The sequence below is a fragment of the Sprattus sprattus genome (genome assembly GCF_963457725.1).
Source record: "Sprattus sprattus genome assembly, chromosome: 18".
Taxonomy (NCBI): Eukaryota; Metazoa; Chordata; class Actinopteri; order Clupeiformes; family Clupeidae; genus Sprattus; species Sprattus sprattus.
This window is the reverse complement of record NC_137916.1, coordinates 7150621-7166607: the sequence shown is the minus strand read 5'-3', so window position 1 is coordinate 7166607 and position 15987 is coordinate 7150621. Positions and strand designations below refer to the sequence as shown.

Genomic DNA, 15987 nt, shown 5'->3' with positions numbered 1-15987 from the left:
GACTTGTCTGAAGTGTTGATGCTGTATTTTTCTATGCTATTGCTCTCCGGCTCTTCAGATTAAGTGCAAAGGTTTGGACGTGGGTGCTAGTTGGCATCAGCAAAGACTTTCCCTCCATTTTGAAATGAAGAACTTTTTTAACACGTGGTTGTTTTGAAACCCTATGACGTAATTGTACCATTTGAAATTGTTTCCATTTTGAAGTCACTGAAGGACATTTTAACTTTATTGTCATTGTGCAGCGTACAGGCACAGGTAAGCCTAACCTAACCTAACCTAAACTAAACTATATTCTCTTTAAACTGAGGACCCTGTCTGTCACCTGAGACTTGATCTCTGGACCTCTGGCTATTGTGGTTTGAACAAAAGGGACTCCAGAGAGACTCCCGACAGGAGAGGAGTTAAATCTGATCTTTACAGTTGGAAAATCTTTGCAGCTGAGTGTTGGATAGAGTCTTCTTCCTGGATTTCCTGAAGCAGGTGGTAATGGGTAACGTGGCAGTGGGCGTGGAGCAGACGGAGGGCCAGGAGAGCTCCACCAGTGGGGTCACTGGGGTTGCTGGGGTCACCCCTACCGCCACCGTGAGGAAAAAACCTGCCGCCCCCCCAAAACTGCCCATACCTCCTGAGGATGAGCTCGAGGAGAGATTCAATGTGGTGTTGGTGAGTTCAGACTTCCACGCAAACAGAAATACAATCCTGTGATGAGTAGACAGATGGACACTCACACAGGTGTTTTTGTATGCATGCAAAGACTGTGCCATGGACAATAGCAATACATAACCAACACACATAACAAAACATAGGCACAGTTACACAGATACACATACGACATGGAAACATAAACAGCGACACAAATGTACACACACTGATTGTGCTCTCATTCACTGATGCTCTGGGGTAGACAGCAGGAGTGGAATGTCTCCAGCTAAGAGTGTGTCTTGCTGGAATAAGACCTGAAACAACTTCTGGTATAACCTCATAAATGTTAGATGAGATCACTAAGATAGGATGTCAATACCTTCTTATACAGACACTAATCTCACCAAACCTTCCTGGTGTCGTTAGTTAGAGCAGAACAGCAGGTGACTCTTCCTGTTGTTTCTGTCAGCTCCTGTGTCACAGAGTTAAGGTAATACATAAGCTGACCAGAGTTTTATCATATCCTGTTGAATAGCATACTGTTGTCCTTCTTTTTAATATTCATGTGGTCCTTCATGTTGGGCTTTCGTGATTTAAATGAGTATCTCATTATGTGTGTCTGTGTATGTATGTGCAGTTAATAGTTTATGTGTGTATGTGCGTGTGTGTGTCTGTGTGTGTGTGTGAGAGAGAGAGAGAGACAGAGAGTGATTGTGTGTCTTTCATGTGACCATGGCAGACATCCATTTTAACAGCACATACAGATGCATTTCCGTCCTTACACACACGTCCCTGCCAGCTCGCTCTGAGGAAGTGAGCTCAGTTCTCCTTTCTCTGTCCTCCCCAGGTCTCTTGTCACAGAAGCAATAGTGCCTATGTGCTTGTGCAACTGGGGGCACAGGATGTCTTAGGATGTGTTTTAGTGAGCGTGTGATCGTTGGGGTGTGGGGTGTGAGACTGCAAGTCACGCACTCTATGAAGAAATCAAGAGCTTTGACTTCCCTTCTTCGCTATCTAAGCGTCACTTAGTGGGTGTATGTGCGTGTGTGTGTGGATGGGTGCATGTGTGTGTGCATGCGTATGTTTGTGTGTGTGTGCGTGTATGTGCGTGTGTGTGTTGATGGGTGCATGTGTGTGTTCATGCGTATATATGTGTGTGTGTGTGTGTGTGCACACGTACATGTGTGTATTAGTGTGTGTGTGTGTGTGTGTGTGTGTGAACATTAGAAATGAATGGTAGTAGATTTAATCATTGTGTGGTGAGTCTTTTCACTTACTGAGGAGTTAACCAGTTTGAGCAGTTTGAACCTGCTCCGAAATGATGTCACTATCGCTAAAGTTTGAACCTGCTCCCTCATGAAATGATGTCACTATCGCTAAAGCTTGAACCTGCTCCCTCATGAAATGATGTCAGTATCGCTATAGTTTGAACCTGCTTCCAAATGACATGATGTCACTATCGAGATTGTGACGATAAAAGTTCCAGAGCATAGATTACTACATACAACCTGGCGCAACTATCCTATTCATGTGGTGGTGAAGTCTGAGGTTGTATGTTCATAAGCAGACTTTTGAGACTTGTAAGAACCCATTAGCACAGTTGCAGTGTGATGGTATCGGAGCTGGTGTGATGGAGAATGGAGCTCAGTCTCACCACCAGATGTGTCGTTTAGACAGCAGGGTGTTAACTCCCCCCTCTCTTTCTCTTACTTCTTCTGTTCCTGCTTAAGGTCCTGGCAGGAAACCACAAACAGACCTCTCAACAACACACCCAATACCAGCACCATCTCTGAGCCCCAGAATAGGACCTCTATCTCCATCTGTTATTTGCAGAAAAGCTGTAGCTCTTATGTGTGGTCATATTATTGTACCTCAAGTGTATTTATACAGTACTTCACAAGTAGAAGATGAAGTATCTGAATTGAGAGGGTATATACTGTATGTAAGAAAGGAAAGACAGTTATGAACTGCTTGTAGTAAGTACACACTCTTTTCACACACAAATGCCCCGGAGGTCAAGTGGGTTAAACAAACATGTTCATAGTATAACACTCATGTCAAAGTTTTTTAAGTACAGTGTGCAGATAAATTGTTTCCCCTTGAGATTATCATCATACATCAAACACTAAGAATATGAACAGTTATGTCTATGCTGTCAAAAACAGCTACTGAAGCTACGCTACACATGTGGAGTGGTTGTTTCTTTAACAACTGAGGACTGAAGCTCTGCTATTTTGGTGCCATCCTTTATAAATTTGCATGTTCCACATCTGTTTTTACCAGTGCAGAGAGAGTGAGAGAGAGAAAGAGAGAGAGAGAGAGAGAGAGAGAATGGCGAGTGACTGACAGTTTGTGGTACAATAAGGGTGCCATGGCAACAGGGCCAAGTTTCACAGCATCCCTGTCATCATCCGTCCATCCATCCACACTCATGTGTCAGCCTCCTGCTGCTTATGCCAATCTCTACTTTCTGTTAGCATGGCATTCACATGACAGACCTCCCTCTGACACTGCCTGTTGCACGCGGTGTGCAGGTGATTGTGGTTTCTGTTGATGTGGTGTCGTCATGCCCTGGTTCACATTTCCCTTCGCATTAATAATGATAATAATAATAATAATAAACCTTTGGCGGTCATATAGGTTTAGTCGTTTTTTTTCTTTTTCTTTTTTAGCCTGCCGATTTTCTGTCAACGATTCCCGGGACACTGAAACACCGGGATGCACGAAATTTGGTGGGCATGTAGCCCCACTAGATTAGCGTGGAACCATTGCCCTCCGTTGCACCCCCGTCGGACTGAACCTCTTTTAAAGAGGGTGGGGAGATTCAGTTTTCTGTGAATAAGTCGAAAACCATAGGGCTTAGGAGGACCACAATTTTTTAGTATGTTGGTCTTAAGAGGCCACGTCAACCAAGCAAAAATGGAGTGTTGTAAAACATTTTAATTGTAAGTTGACAAGGCCAGAACTGCACGAAATCGGAGGTGTGGGATCATTATGACACCTTCTGACTCCACGTTAAGTTTCGTGGAATTCCGTTCACGGGGGGGCATGCAATAAATTGATTTATATGATTATACACCAACTGGCCTGTAGGTGGCGTGACACAGTTTTCTTCGAATATCCCGAGAATCGTAGGGCCTTGTAGGGCCAAATTGTTCTTGTATGTTTGTGTCAAGGGGCCATGTCAACCCATACCAAGGAATAAGGGTTAAATACATTATACCAATAAGACACTGGACAAAATACAACAGTAATAAGGATGATTAGTAACTGATGATGTCAACTGATGTCAATGAACGTAAACGCTAACGTCGTTAGCTACTCGCTAACATGTATGCTAGCTAATATTAAACACTCAATTTAAACCTTACCTTCATAATTATGTGCATAATTCGAAACGTATAGTTTGAACCCCTTGTCCTTCCTAGCAATCGCTGTCGATGAATTTGCCCTTATCATTCTGCTGACATCTGTCAGAGAAATTGCGGGAAGGTCTAGCAGTGAGCGTGTAAAAAAAGCAGCCATTGTTAATGAGTTTTTAATGCGATGATAGAGAGACCGGAAATGAGTATACGATCCGACCCCGTGGAGCGGAAGTTCGGGGCATATAGGCAATTGTTCTTGTATGTGTGTGTCAAGGGGCCATGTCAACCCATACCATAACCAGTCATTACATGTATAGCGCCACCTAGTTAAAAATTAAAAAGTAAAAATGAGGTGTTTTAATCGAATATATGTCAAAGTGCTCGAAAAATTACCAAATTTGCCAGGGACATTAAGCCTGTAACTGTCCATCTTCGGTAGAGTTTTTGTCCATGGAAGGAGCAAAATGGCTCTGTAGCGCCCCCTAGAACATTGCAAAACCCCCTGCGCATTGGGGTTATTTTGGCGTAGCTTGACGGAATTCGGTACACGTCTTCATCATGCTTGGACGCACCAAAAAGTCTCCCGACGCCATGGTGGCAGGTCCACAGGAAGTCGGCCATTTTGAGTGGAAGATGCGCTTTGACGGCATTTGCACACCTCTCATCTGATCGAACTCCTCCGACAGCTTTAATGGTAACGCCTTGAAATGTGGTCCGGCTACTCTTCAGCCATGGGCGACTAAAAGTTATATTGGATTTTCTCATTAGTCGGAAGGTGTGGGCGTGGCAGACCCTCAAACTTTGCCAACTTGTTAGTCCTTGCCACAAAACACAAAGTCTCTTGTAACTGTTGCGTACATTGTTTGATCCAGAGACAATGTCTTAGGGTGGACGCTGGATCCGGACCGAACGCGTACATATGCCTGACTGATATCACCTATAGCGCCCCCTGTTGGTGGTTGGAAACTTCACTTTGTTTCCACACCTCGCATGTGATTGAACTCCTCCTACAGATTTAATTGTAATGCCTTCAAACGTGGTCAGGTTACTCTTCAGCAATGGGGAATTAAAAGTTATGAGAGTCTTTTACAAAGTTTGAAGGGTGTGGGCGTGGCAGACCCTCAAACTATGCACTCTTCACAACTCCAGTCACTTATAACTTATGCATATACAGTATTGTTGAAAGTGCACGAAATTAAAAGTGGTGGATCATTATGAGACCCTCTGAATGCATCCCAAGTTTCGTGCAATTTTGTCCATGGGGGGCCATACAATATATATTTTTTTATGTGTCTGTACACCAACTGGCCTGTAGGTGGGCTGACACAGTTTTCTACGAATATCCCGAGAACTGTAGGGCTTAGGAGGGCCACATGTTTTTTGTATGTTTGTCTAAAGGGGCCGTGTCAACCCATCCCATAACCACTCATTTTATGTATAGCGCCACCTACTTAAAAATGAAAAAGCAAACATGAGGTGATGTAATTGCAGGTATCTCTGGCTGACACTGCACCATAATGCATGGTCAAAACTGCAACAGATACACACACATACACAGTAGACATTCGTATGCACACATACACACACAGTAGACATATGTACGCATGCACAAATAATTCCTTTAATACATAAAAATGAAACACAAACCAATTTACACACACAAAACACATAAAAACACACAAACACACTGACAACAATGACTCATTCTGTGCCAAAACCTACTAAACAGTTCGGCGGTCATATTTTGCGTTACGTCTAGTTTATATAGCACCTTTCATGCAAAAGAATGCAGCTCAAAGTGCTTTGATATTGGATGTATATTCTTTCAGTGTATCTGCCAGTGCATGTAGTGATGATATGAAGATGACATAATGATGGGAATGTTTCTCCTGTCCACAGAGCTCCATGAACCTCCCACCGGACAAGATGAAGCTGCTCAGTCAGTACGACAGTGAGAAGAAGTGGGAGCTGGTGTGCGATCAGGTAGGTTGATAAGCTAATCACAACTAGCTGCTGATCTAGGATCAGATTATATAGGTTTAGTCTTTTTTTTTTTTTTTTCTTTCTGCCGGCCGATTTTCTGTCAACGATTCCCGGGACTCTGAAACACCGGGGTGCACGAAATTTGGTGGGCATGTAGCCCCACTAGATTAGCGTGGAACCATTGATTTTCGTTTTGATCCGTTGCACCCCCGTCGGACTGGACCCCTTTTAAAGTGGGTGGGGCGATTCAGTTTTCTGTGAATAAGTCGAAAACCGTAGGGCTTAGGAGGACCGCATTTTTTTTGTATGTTGGTCTTAAGAGGCCACGTCAACCATTCCACTACCACTTATTTCATGTATAGCGCCACCTAGTTACAAATGAAAAAGCAAAAATGGAGTGTTGTAAAACATTTTAATTGTAAGTTGACAAGGCCAGAACTGCACGAAATCTGGAGGTGTGGGATCATTATGAAACCTTCTGACTGCACGTTAAGTTTCGTGGAAATTCCGTTCACGGGGGGGCATGCAATAAATTGATTTATATGATTATACACCAACTGGCCTGTAGGTGGCGCGACACAGTTTTCTTCGAATATCCCGAGAACCGTAGGGCCTTGGAGGGCCAAATTGCAAAAATGAGGTGTTTTAATCGAATATATGTCAAAGTGCTCGAAAAATTACCAAATTTGCCAGGGACATCAAGCCTGAAACCGTCCATCTTCGGTAGAGTTTTTGTCCATGGATGGAGCAAAATGGCTCTGTAGCACCCCCTAGAATATTGCAAAAAACCCTGTGCATTGGGGTTATTTTGGCGTAGCTTGACGGAATTCGGTACACGTCTTCATCATGCTTGGACGAACCAAAAAGTCTCTTGACGCTATGGTGGCAGGTCCACAGGAAGTCGGCCATTATGAGTGGAAGATGCGTTTTGACGGCGTTTGCACACCTCGATATGATCGAACTCCTCCGACAAATTTAATGGTTACGCCTTGAAATGTGGTCAAGTTACTCTTCAGCCATGGGCGACTAAAAGTTATATTGGATTTTTTCATTAGTCGGAAGGTGTGGGTGTGCCAGACCCTCAAACTTTGCCAACTTGCCAGTGCTTGCCACAGAACACAAAGTCTCTTATAACTCTTGCGAACATTGTTTGATCCAGAAAAAATTTCTTAGGGTGGACGCTGGCCCAAACCCTTACATATGCCTGTACATATGCCTGACTGATACCACCTATAGCGCCACCTGTTGGTGGTTGGAAACTTCACTTTGTTTCCACACCTCATTATGTGACCTACATTGCAAAAGAAAAATATACCAAAACAATCCACAAAAAAGTAGTACACAAAACATTACATTACCAGATCATCAAAATCTATCACAAATAATTCCTTTAATACATAAAAATGAAACACAAACCAATTTACACACACAAAACACATAAAAACACACAAACACACTGACAACCATGACTCATTCTGTGTTAAAACCTACTGAACAGTTTGGCGGTCATATTTTGTAACGCTTTGCGCTACGTCTAGTTTCAGTATGGCTCAATTCCTCTGGATTTGGTCACAACGAGTCATCTCTCGAAACGAAAATGATACAGTTTATTTTAAAAGGTTTTATTTATAGGTTTTTAAACCATGATCCATGCTTCATCAAATATCTTTTTGACAGTCAAGAAATATGTGTTTGCCACATGTACGTGGCAGACTGATGGGTTTGCTCTTTGTCAGTCTTTAGTTGATGACTGTGGGATGAAGTTGCAAATGGCACTAGACACCCCCACCTAGTGTTGTTCTCTGGTGACCAGGGTGACTACATCTCCTTATTGTCAGTCCTGAATCTGACCTCAACGTCATTTTGACCACAGATGGAAAGCAGAAGTTTCTTAAAACAGACACAGAAACACTCCAACCAAAGTTGAAGGTTTCTCAGATGTGTGTGAGAGAGAAGCTAACGGTCAAAACCACAGATCTTAAATAAAAACAAGTGTCAGGTCAAAAGCAATGTGGGACCAAGTCCTGCATAGAGGCTCAATTAAGGGACGATAATACTGACTTACATGACATGACAGTTATAAAAGTATAGAACAGCAATTACAGAGGTTTGGTTACAGAACAGTACAGTACATAATGAGCAGCAAAGCTTTTGTCTTAGTAACTCTCCGATTAGAATTAGCCATCGGATTTTGGGCTGTAATTTGAGCAAAATGAGTTTGTTACTAGCAGAGCAAGTAACTTCACTCTCCAGAGTCACACCCATCCCATCGGAGTAACACCCATTCACCTCAACTGTCAACCCCCTCGTACAGACACAAACAAATTTACTCACAGAGCAGTCTGCAGTCACCTTACACATTTACCCCCTCACCTACTTATAATACTCTCTTTCTCTCACTTTGTTTCTCTCTCTCTCTCACACACACACACACACAAACACACACACACCTAACACACACACACACACACACACACACACACACACACACACACACACACACACACACACACACACACACACACACACACACCCATCACATCCCTGCTATCCACCAGTCTTGTGTAGGGTGACCAGGTGTCCTGCTTTGCATAGTACTGAACAGCATTTTGACCCTTTGTCCCACATACCTCATATTGAGATAATATCCCTACATTTTCATTGGTAATGGTCTGGGTTTCATTAAATGGCTGAGAAGAGAGCTGTGAAAGCAGATTGGGTCAGGAGTATAAAATGCCTGTTATGGCTTATTGATGTTGGAATGTCTATCAGTATAGAAATGTCAGGCTACGTTGCAAATGTTGGTGTGCCTTTGGGAAGACAAACAGCACTGTGCTCATCATATCTTTCATATAGGAAAAGCTGTAGTCGTTTTCTTTTATGCCCTTACTGGTGTGCTGTGGAATAGGAAGAGTAGGTGTTTCTGAGCCAAAAGGAGGTATACAAATGTTTCTTATTCAGTTATATTGTGTTTATTCAGTTAGGTAAACATTATATCAGTTATAAGTTACCTCTCAGCGTTGGTTACTTGTCCCACACTTACTACTCCTCCCATATTTGGCCTGTTTGCAACTGGTCACCCTAATCTTGCACCGAATGAAAACCATCCATCCTCTTACAGTAGACCTTAGTCTTCTAACTTTCACCGAACAGCCTGCACAGGCTGGTGCAAGCTGCTGTAAGCATGGTGTTAGCGTGCAGTACAGCTACCGCAGTGGATGGGAGGGGCCGCGTTGATGAGGGGAAACCAGATCTGCGGTATAGCAACTCACTTCCTGTGTCAATGTTTTCGTCTCCATGACAACTTTGGCCACATTTTGAGAAGCCTTTGCCTGCACATCTACAAAGGTTGCCACAGCAAAAACTCTACGTCTAAAGGGTGAAAGGACACACAAAGGGTGAAGTCATACAGGAAGTCCGTACACCTCATGCACCGCATCAGTTGCTCCTCCATCACTCCACCCATCCCTCCATCTTCTTCTCTTTCTTTCACAGGAGCGCTTCCAGGTGAAGAACCCTCCCTCAGCCTACCTGAACAAGATCCGGGCGTTCTACCAGGACCAGGGGGGAGTGGCCCGCAGAGTGAGTGCCTCCCCTCTCTGTCTTCTCCCACTGCTGTTATGCCTCCTCCTATTCTCTTGACCTCCATCCCTGTCTTCTCCCACTGCTGTTATGCCTCCTCCTATTCTCTTGACCTCCATCCCTGTCTTCTCCCACTGCTGTTATGCCTCCTCCTATTCTCTTGACCTCCATCCCTGTCTTCTCCCACTGCTGTTATGCCTCCTCCTATTCTCTTGACCTCCATCCCTGTCTTCTCCCACTGCTGTCATGCCTCCTCCTATTCTCTTGACCTCCATCCCTGTCTTCTCCCACTGCTGTTATGCCTCCTCCTATTCTCTTGACCTCCATCCCTGTCTTCTCCCTCTGCTGTTATGCCTCCTCCTATTCTCTTGACCTCCATCCCTGTCTTCTCCCTCTGCTGTTATGCCTCCTCCTATTCTCTTGACCTCCATCCCTGTCTTCTCCCTCTGCTGTCATGCCTCCTCCTATTTTCTTGACCTCCATTGTCTTCTTTCACTTTCACTTTTACTGGCCTCACTGTCACTTTCTCTTCCCCTATTCTTTGCCTTGACTCCCACAACTTTCACTAAATGATGTGTAAGCAGTGATATGTCCATGTGTGGTGTCCTCTCTTGTAGGTATCTAAGATTCTGAGATTCACCATTTTGAAGCCATTCAGTGATCCAACTGCATAGTTGTGTAGTCCGTTCCAATTAGTTGAAGCACTTTCTCTCTGAGTATGGGACAGTACAGTAGGAGCTTGTGGGTTTTAGGTCTGTGGAAAATTATGTCAAATAACAATGCTCTGACTCTCTCAGACTCTGTCAAAAACATCAAATATACATCAAATTATCAAGAGGTTGATGAGTCATGATCTCCTAAGAGCAACCTAAGATCGCAAATTTGACTAATGGCCCGACCTGAAAGCACTAATGTGAAACAATATGCAGTATGAGTAGGGATAGGCGCGCTCTACTTCCAAAAAATAAATGTGTTTTTTTACACACACTGACGATGGTTTAGGCCGAGATGTGTCTGGTCTTAATATCAATGAGAAAAGCTTGAGAGTGGGGTTTTATTCTACTCAAACAATATACAGTCTTTTTACATTCCCTGTTAAAGCCTGAGCTGGTCTACGCAGTCAGGGAGAGACACTTACACTGTATGTATGCCAACAGGTATCTGGCCACATCTTTTGTCCTTTTAACAAGCATCTAAGACCAATTTGGCCGCCAATTTCACTCTGTCAGCAGGTCATTTACAGCCAGGGCCACTGGTGCACTGCGTGGGTGTGTGCTCATCAAGCTGTGCTAGTTGTTGCATTATGAATGAGCAGTTTAATAGAGTGGCAATTTAAAGGGTCGCATTGTGAACAAAGTGGCTTGAACGAGGCTTTCGACAGATCCTGAGCAGTTGCTCTCACAGGGGCATTTAACCCGGTTAGCCACACTTAGCAAACAATCAAGGCTTCATCTCCATCTTGTCTCTGTTCCCCTTCGGCTCCAGTTTAAGAAGCGGGTCCAGGAGTCCACACAGGTTCTGAGAGAGCTGGAGATCTCCTTGCGCACCAATCACATCGGGTGAGTGTGTCCGGCTCAGATCCTGCTCAAAGTCTTGGCCTGCCAGTGTTTGTTTGTTTGTTTGTTTGTTTGTGTGTTTACTGTAGTTTTGATGTGTGTCTCTGCAGGTGGGCTCAGGAGTTTCTCAATGAGGAGAATAATGGCCTTGATGTGCTGGTGGAGTACTTATCCTCTGCCCAGTGTGATATGCCGTGAGTCCCTTTAGCCTTTACAGTGATATGTGTGTGTGTGCGTGTCTGGTTCGTGTGTGTGTGTGTGAGTGTATGTGTGTGTGCGTGAGTGTGTGTCGTTGTGGCATGTGTGTGTGAGTTGGGAACACTGCTTTATGACTCTGGTCTTATGACAAGTCCTTTACTTATGCATTAAGACTTGTTTACTTTTGGTCAAGGTGTGATGGGGAGGTTCTGGAGAACGGAGGCACCATCTCAGAGAGGACTCAGTCAGTGGATCGCTCGGTGGAGGATCTGGCCAAGGGCTCTGTCAGCTCCACAACCCATGGCATGACCCGTGCTGCCCGTGCCCTCACCGTCCGCGTCAGTGCCCAGTGAGTCTCCTCAACAGCCAATCACAGTCTCAGCACCTCATCCAATCACAGTCTCAGCACCTCAGCCAGTCAAAGCCCAAATGCTCATCCAACCGTAGCCTTCACACAGAGACCACCTGATCACAGATTGTGCCTACTCACGATACAGTGACATGGCCACAGCACACAGACATCTGGCATCTTTGACAGTCTGATTTTACAGTATTTTATTAAAATTGGGAATAATTCATAATCAGTCTCACTAACTCTCTGCCTGTCTGTCTCCCACTCTGTCTGTCTCCCATTCTGTCTGTCTCACACTCTGTCTGTCAGACTGAGTTCGTTGGCCAATAGCAGGAAGACCATAAAGAATTCCCGTCTGGCCATACAGAGGGAGGATGTGCATGTCTGCATCATGTGTCTCCGTGCAATCATGAACTACCAGGTACACGCACACACACACACACACACACACACACACACACACACACACACACACACACACACACACACACACAACTAGGCATAAAGTGTGTTCGCACACAGATATACTTAAACTAAACTAAAACACTCTCATTTGAGTGATACCCATGTACATAGATAGTAGCTTTGATGGCACATAAAGCCCATATGTGTGGTGGCTAAGATGTGCTCTGCCTCTTCCTCGTAGTCTGGATTCAATCTGGTGATGACGCATCCTCGCTGTGTTAACGAGATCACACTAAGTCTCAACAGCAGGAACCCAAGGTCAGTTGATGCCAGTGTGTGACAAAGTGTAAGACCGTGTGAACGCCCGTGCCTGCGTTTGTTGTTGACTTGATTGTGAGAGCTGCTGGTGTGTTTCCATGACTACAGAACCAAAGCTCTGGTGTTGGAGCTGCTGGCTGCTGTGTGTTTGGTTAGAGGAGGACATGACATCATCATTTCAGCATTTGACAACTTCAAAGAGGTGACAGTATTGTCATGTACATTCAACAAATCACACACACACACACACACACACACACATGAAATGCACAATTCTATTTAACTTTAATAGAAGAAAACCATAAATCTTCACCTAAAATCGAATTTTAAAATATATATATATTGCCCGGACACTCTTTGTTTCCTCACAACTCGGTAATGTGTATGTTTTGAATGTGTGTAATCCGGATTGCCAAGTTAACTTAAAGTGGATTTTGTTGCACAATCTATTGTTCTTCAGCTATATTTTATCTGCCATCTCTCTCTCTCTCTCTCTCTCTCTCTCTCTCTACTTATCTTAACTATCTATCTCTTAGGTGTGTGGGGAGAAAAACCGATTTGAGAAACTGATGGAGTACTTCAGAAATGACGACTGTAACATTGACTTCATGGTGAGTCATCAATCACACATGCACACAGATAGACAAAGACACACCCAAAGCAGTGTCCTGCTCAAAGAACACTTCAACACCTCACTCACACACACACAAATAAATACGTTTTGCACAGGAAGTCTTATATTGAAGTCATCAGATGGACTAATTCTCAGTCTCTCCCCCTCCCCTCCCTCCCCTCTCTCTCTCTCTCTCTCTCTCTCTCTCTCTCTCTCTCTCTCTCCCCCCCCTCTCCGTGTAGGTGGCCTGCATGCAGTTCATTAACATTGTGGTTCACTCAGTGGAGAACATGAACTTCCGAGTGCACCTGCAGTATGAGTTCACCCAGCACAGCCTGGACTCCTACCTGGAGGTGAGAGCTTATCCACTGAACTACACCGTCCAGCATCCACCATCTGAAGAGTTTGGAGAGTCTCAGCAAATTCTGAATCTGTGGCATGTTTGCATTTATATTGTGTGTATTATTATATGTTTCATTGTATGTTTGCTCTGTGTGTGTGTGTGTGTGTGTGTGTGTGTGTGTGTGTGTGTGTGTGTGTGTGTGTGTGTGTGTGTGTGTGCGTGCGTGCGTGCGTGCGTGCGTGCGTGCGTGCGTGCGTGCGTGCGTGCGTGCGTGCGTGCGTGCGTGCGTGTGTGTGTGCATCAGGAGTTGAAGAGCACAGAGAGTGAGAAGCTACAGGTGCAGATCCAGGCCTACCTGGATAATGTGTTTGATGTGGGAGCCATGCTGGAGGATGCTGAAAACAGGGGACCAATACTGGACCACGTGGAGGAGCTGCAGAACCACAACCAGCAGGTGATACACAGACACACACACACACACACACACACACACACACACACACACACACACACACACACACACACACACACACACTCAATGAACCACAACCAGCTGGTGAGACACAGACACACACACACACACACACACACACACACACACACATGCATACACAGTACACACACTCAATGATATATACACGCAGACATATACACACGTAATTGGCCAAACAACACTACTCTACTCAAGCAAGCCACAAACACACACATACAAACCACAATCTACATGCATGCACAGACACTCACACACAAACCCCTGCATACAAACTCCACTCCACTCCAATAATTTGCGGTTGTGTGACAGTTGACTGACAGGCTGGAGGAGTATGAAAAGGATGCTGGAGAAAAGATCGCTGAACTGGAGAAACAACTGATGCAGGCCACAAAGGAGGCAGCAATTCTGAAGGTAGTCCTCCCTCTCTCTCTATCTCTCTCACACACAAACATCTCAAACATGGACGTAAGAGAAGCATACATGTTCAGCTGTTATTCAAAGAGTATTTGTGTAAGAGTATTCACATTTTCTGTTTTGCTTTCTGCAACACCGTCATCTCCTCTTTGTCTGTCTGTCTGTCTGTCTGTCTGTCTGTCTGTCTGTCTGTCTGTCTGTCTGTCTGTCTGTCTGTCTGTCTGTCTGTCTGTCTGTCTGTCTGTCTTCTCTCCACCCATCCTAGGAGAGCTTGAAGGACTCCTGTGCTCAGGTGGGCTCTCTGCAACAGAGAGAAAGAGAGCAGGAGCTGGAGAGAGAGAGGGAGCGGGAGCGTGAGCGCTTCTCGCGGCACCCTGAGCCAGAGAGGTCACGAGAGGTCGAGAAGACAGAGGAGAAGAGCAGGGAGGTGCCCCAGGACTCCCAGCTGATGGAGCGCCTGAAGGCTCTGGAGGAGCAGGGCCTGATTCGGATGGAGCGTCACGCCTCTGGAACTCTGGACATCCAAGTGGTCCAGGCTGCTTTGGCACCCACACCCACAGCCCCCTCAGGCGAGTGTCTATCTGTATTCTCCCCCAGACCAGCCTGCACACCAGCACCTCCCAAATGGCCTGTCATACTGAGGAAGTTAATGGTTGTGCCACATGCATATAAACACTATATACTGTTTGACACACAATTATTAAGATTCAAAAACCCTCCGTATGTCCACACACACACACACACACACACACACACACACACACACACACACAAACACACTCACACACTTAAAAAAAAAAAATGTCCTCATAACAACAGCTACGTACCTCCTGCCAGCTGGTCCCTATCAATTGTGTCTTTTCGCTGCAAAACACATGTACCCTGAATATGAACCCAGTATTTACTGTATATAGAATAGGCACTTATGCACTCATGCATATTATATATTAGTATATTATTTTTTCAGATGGAGACATTTCACAATCACATTGTAATTTGGATAGTAATACGTTGATACATTTAATATGGGTTCATATGCTGTATGCATAACATCCATTTCAAATGTTATCTTTGTAGCGGTGGGAACTTCATCTCCGGCCGCTCCTGGTGCACCTCCTCCTCCCCCTCCTCCACCACCCCCTCTTCCAGGAGCTGCAGCCCCACCTCCTCCTCCTCCTCCTCCCCCGCCCCCTCCACCTGGTTGTGTTCCACCGCCTCCCTCTGGGGGAGGACCCCCGCCTCCACCTCCACCCCCAGGAGCACCGGGGCCACCTCCCCCTCCCGGAGCGTCACCTGCTGAAGGTAAGATGTGGTAAAGGGCAAGATGAGGGTCACCTGCTGAAGGTAAGATGTGGTAAAGGGCAAGATGAGGGTCACCTGCTGAAGGTAAGATGTGGTAAAGGGCAAGATGAGGGTCACCTGCTGAAGGTAAGATGTGGTAAAGGGCAAGATGAGGGTCACCTGCTGAAGGTTAGATGTGGTAAAGGGCAAGATGAGGGTCACCTGCTGAAGGTTAGATGTGGTAAAGGGCAAGATGAGGGTCACCTGCTGAAGGTAAGATGTGGTAAAGGGCAAGATGAGGGTCACCTGCTGAAGGTTAGATGTGGTAAAGGGCAAGATGAGGGTCACCTGCTGAAGGTTAGATGTGGTAAAGGGCAAGATGAGGGTCACCTGCTGAAGGTTAGATGTGGTAAAGGGCAAGATGAGGGTCACCTGCTGAAGG

General features: G+C 45.2%; 1 protein-coding gene across 1 annotated transcript in view; it reads left to right on the top strand.

Moving 5' to 3' along the window:
- Positions 1–486: 486 nt before the first annotated feature.
- The window catches only part of fmnl1a (formin-like 1a), a gene marked incomplete at its 5' end in the record, with an annotated part of 20712 nt that continues 5211 nt past the window's right edge, over positions 487–15987 (top strand). Inside the window, 15 exons of the mRNA XM_080857003.1 lie at positions 487–663; positions 5907–5990; positions 9486–9572; positions 11058–11131; positions 11239–11322; positions 11520–11675; positions 11988–12099; positions 12325–12401; positions 12510–12603; positions 12938–13012; positions 13257–13367; positions 13662–13811; positions 14160–14261; positions 14530–14833; positions 15342–15566. Coding sequence (XP_080713129.1) covers positions 487–663; positions 5907–5990; positions 9486–9572; positions 11058–11131; positions 11239–11322; positions 11520–11675; positions 11988–12099; positions 12325–12401; positions 12510–12603; positions 12938–13012; positions 13257–13367; positions 13662–13811; positions 14160–14261; positions 14530–14833; positions 15342–15566 — 1912 coding nt within the window. The remainder of the gene's footprint in view (positions 664–5906; positions 5991–9485; positions 9573–11057; positions 11132–11238; positions 11323–11519; positions 11676–11987; positions 12100–12324; positions 12402–12509; positions 12604–12937; positions 13013–13256; positions 13368–13661; positions 13812–14159; positions 14262–14529; positions 14834–15341; positions 15567–15987) is intronic.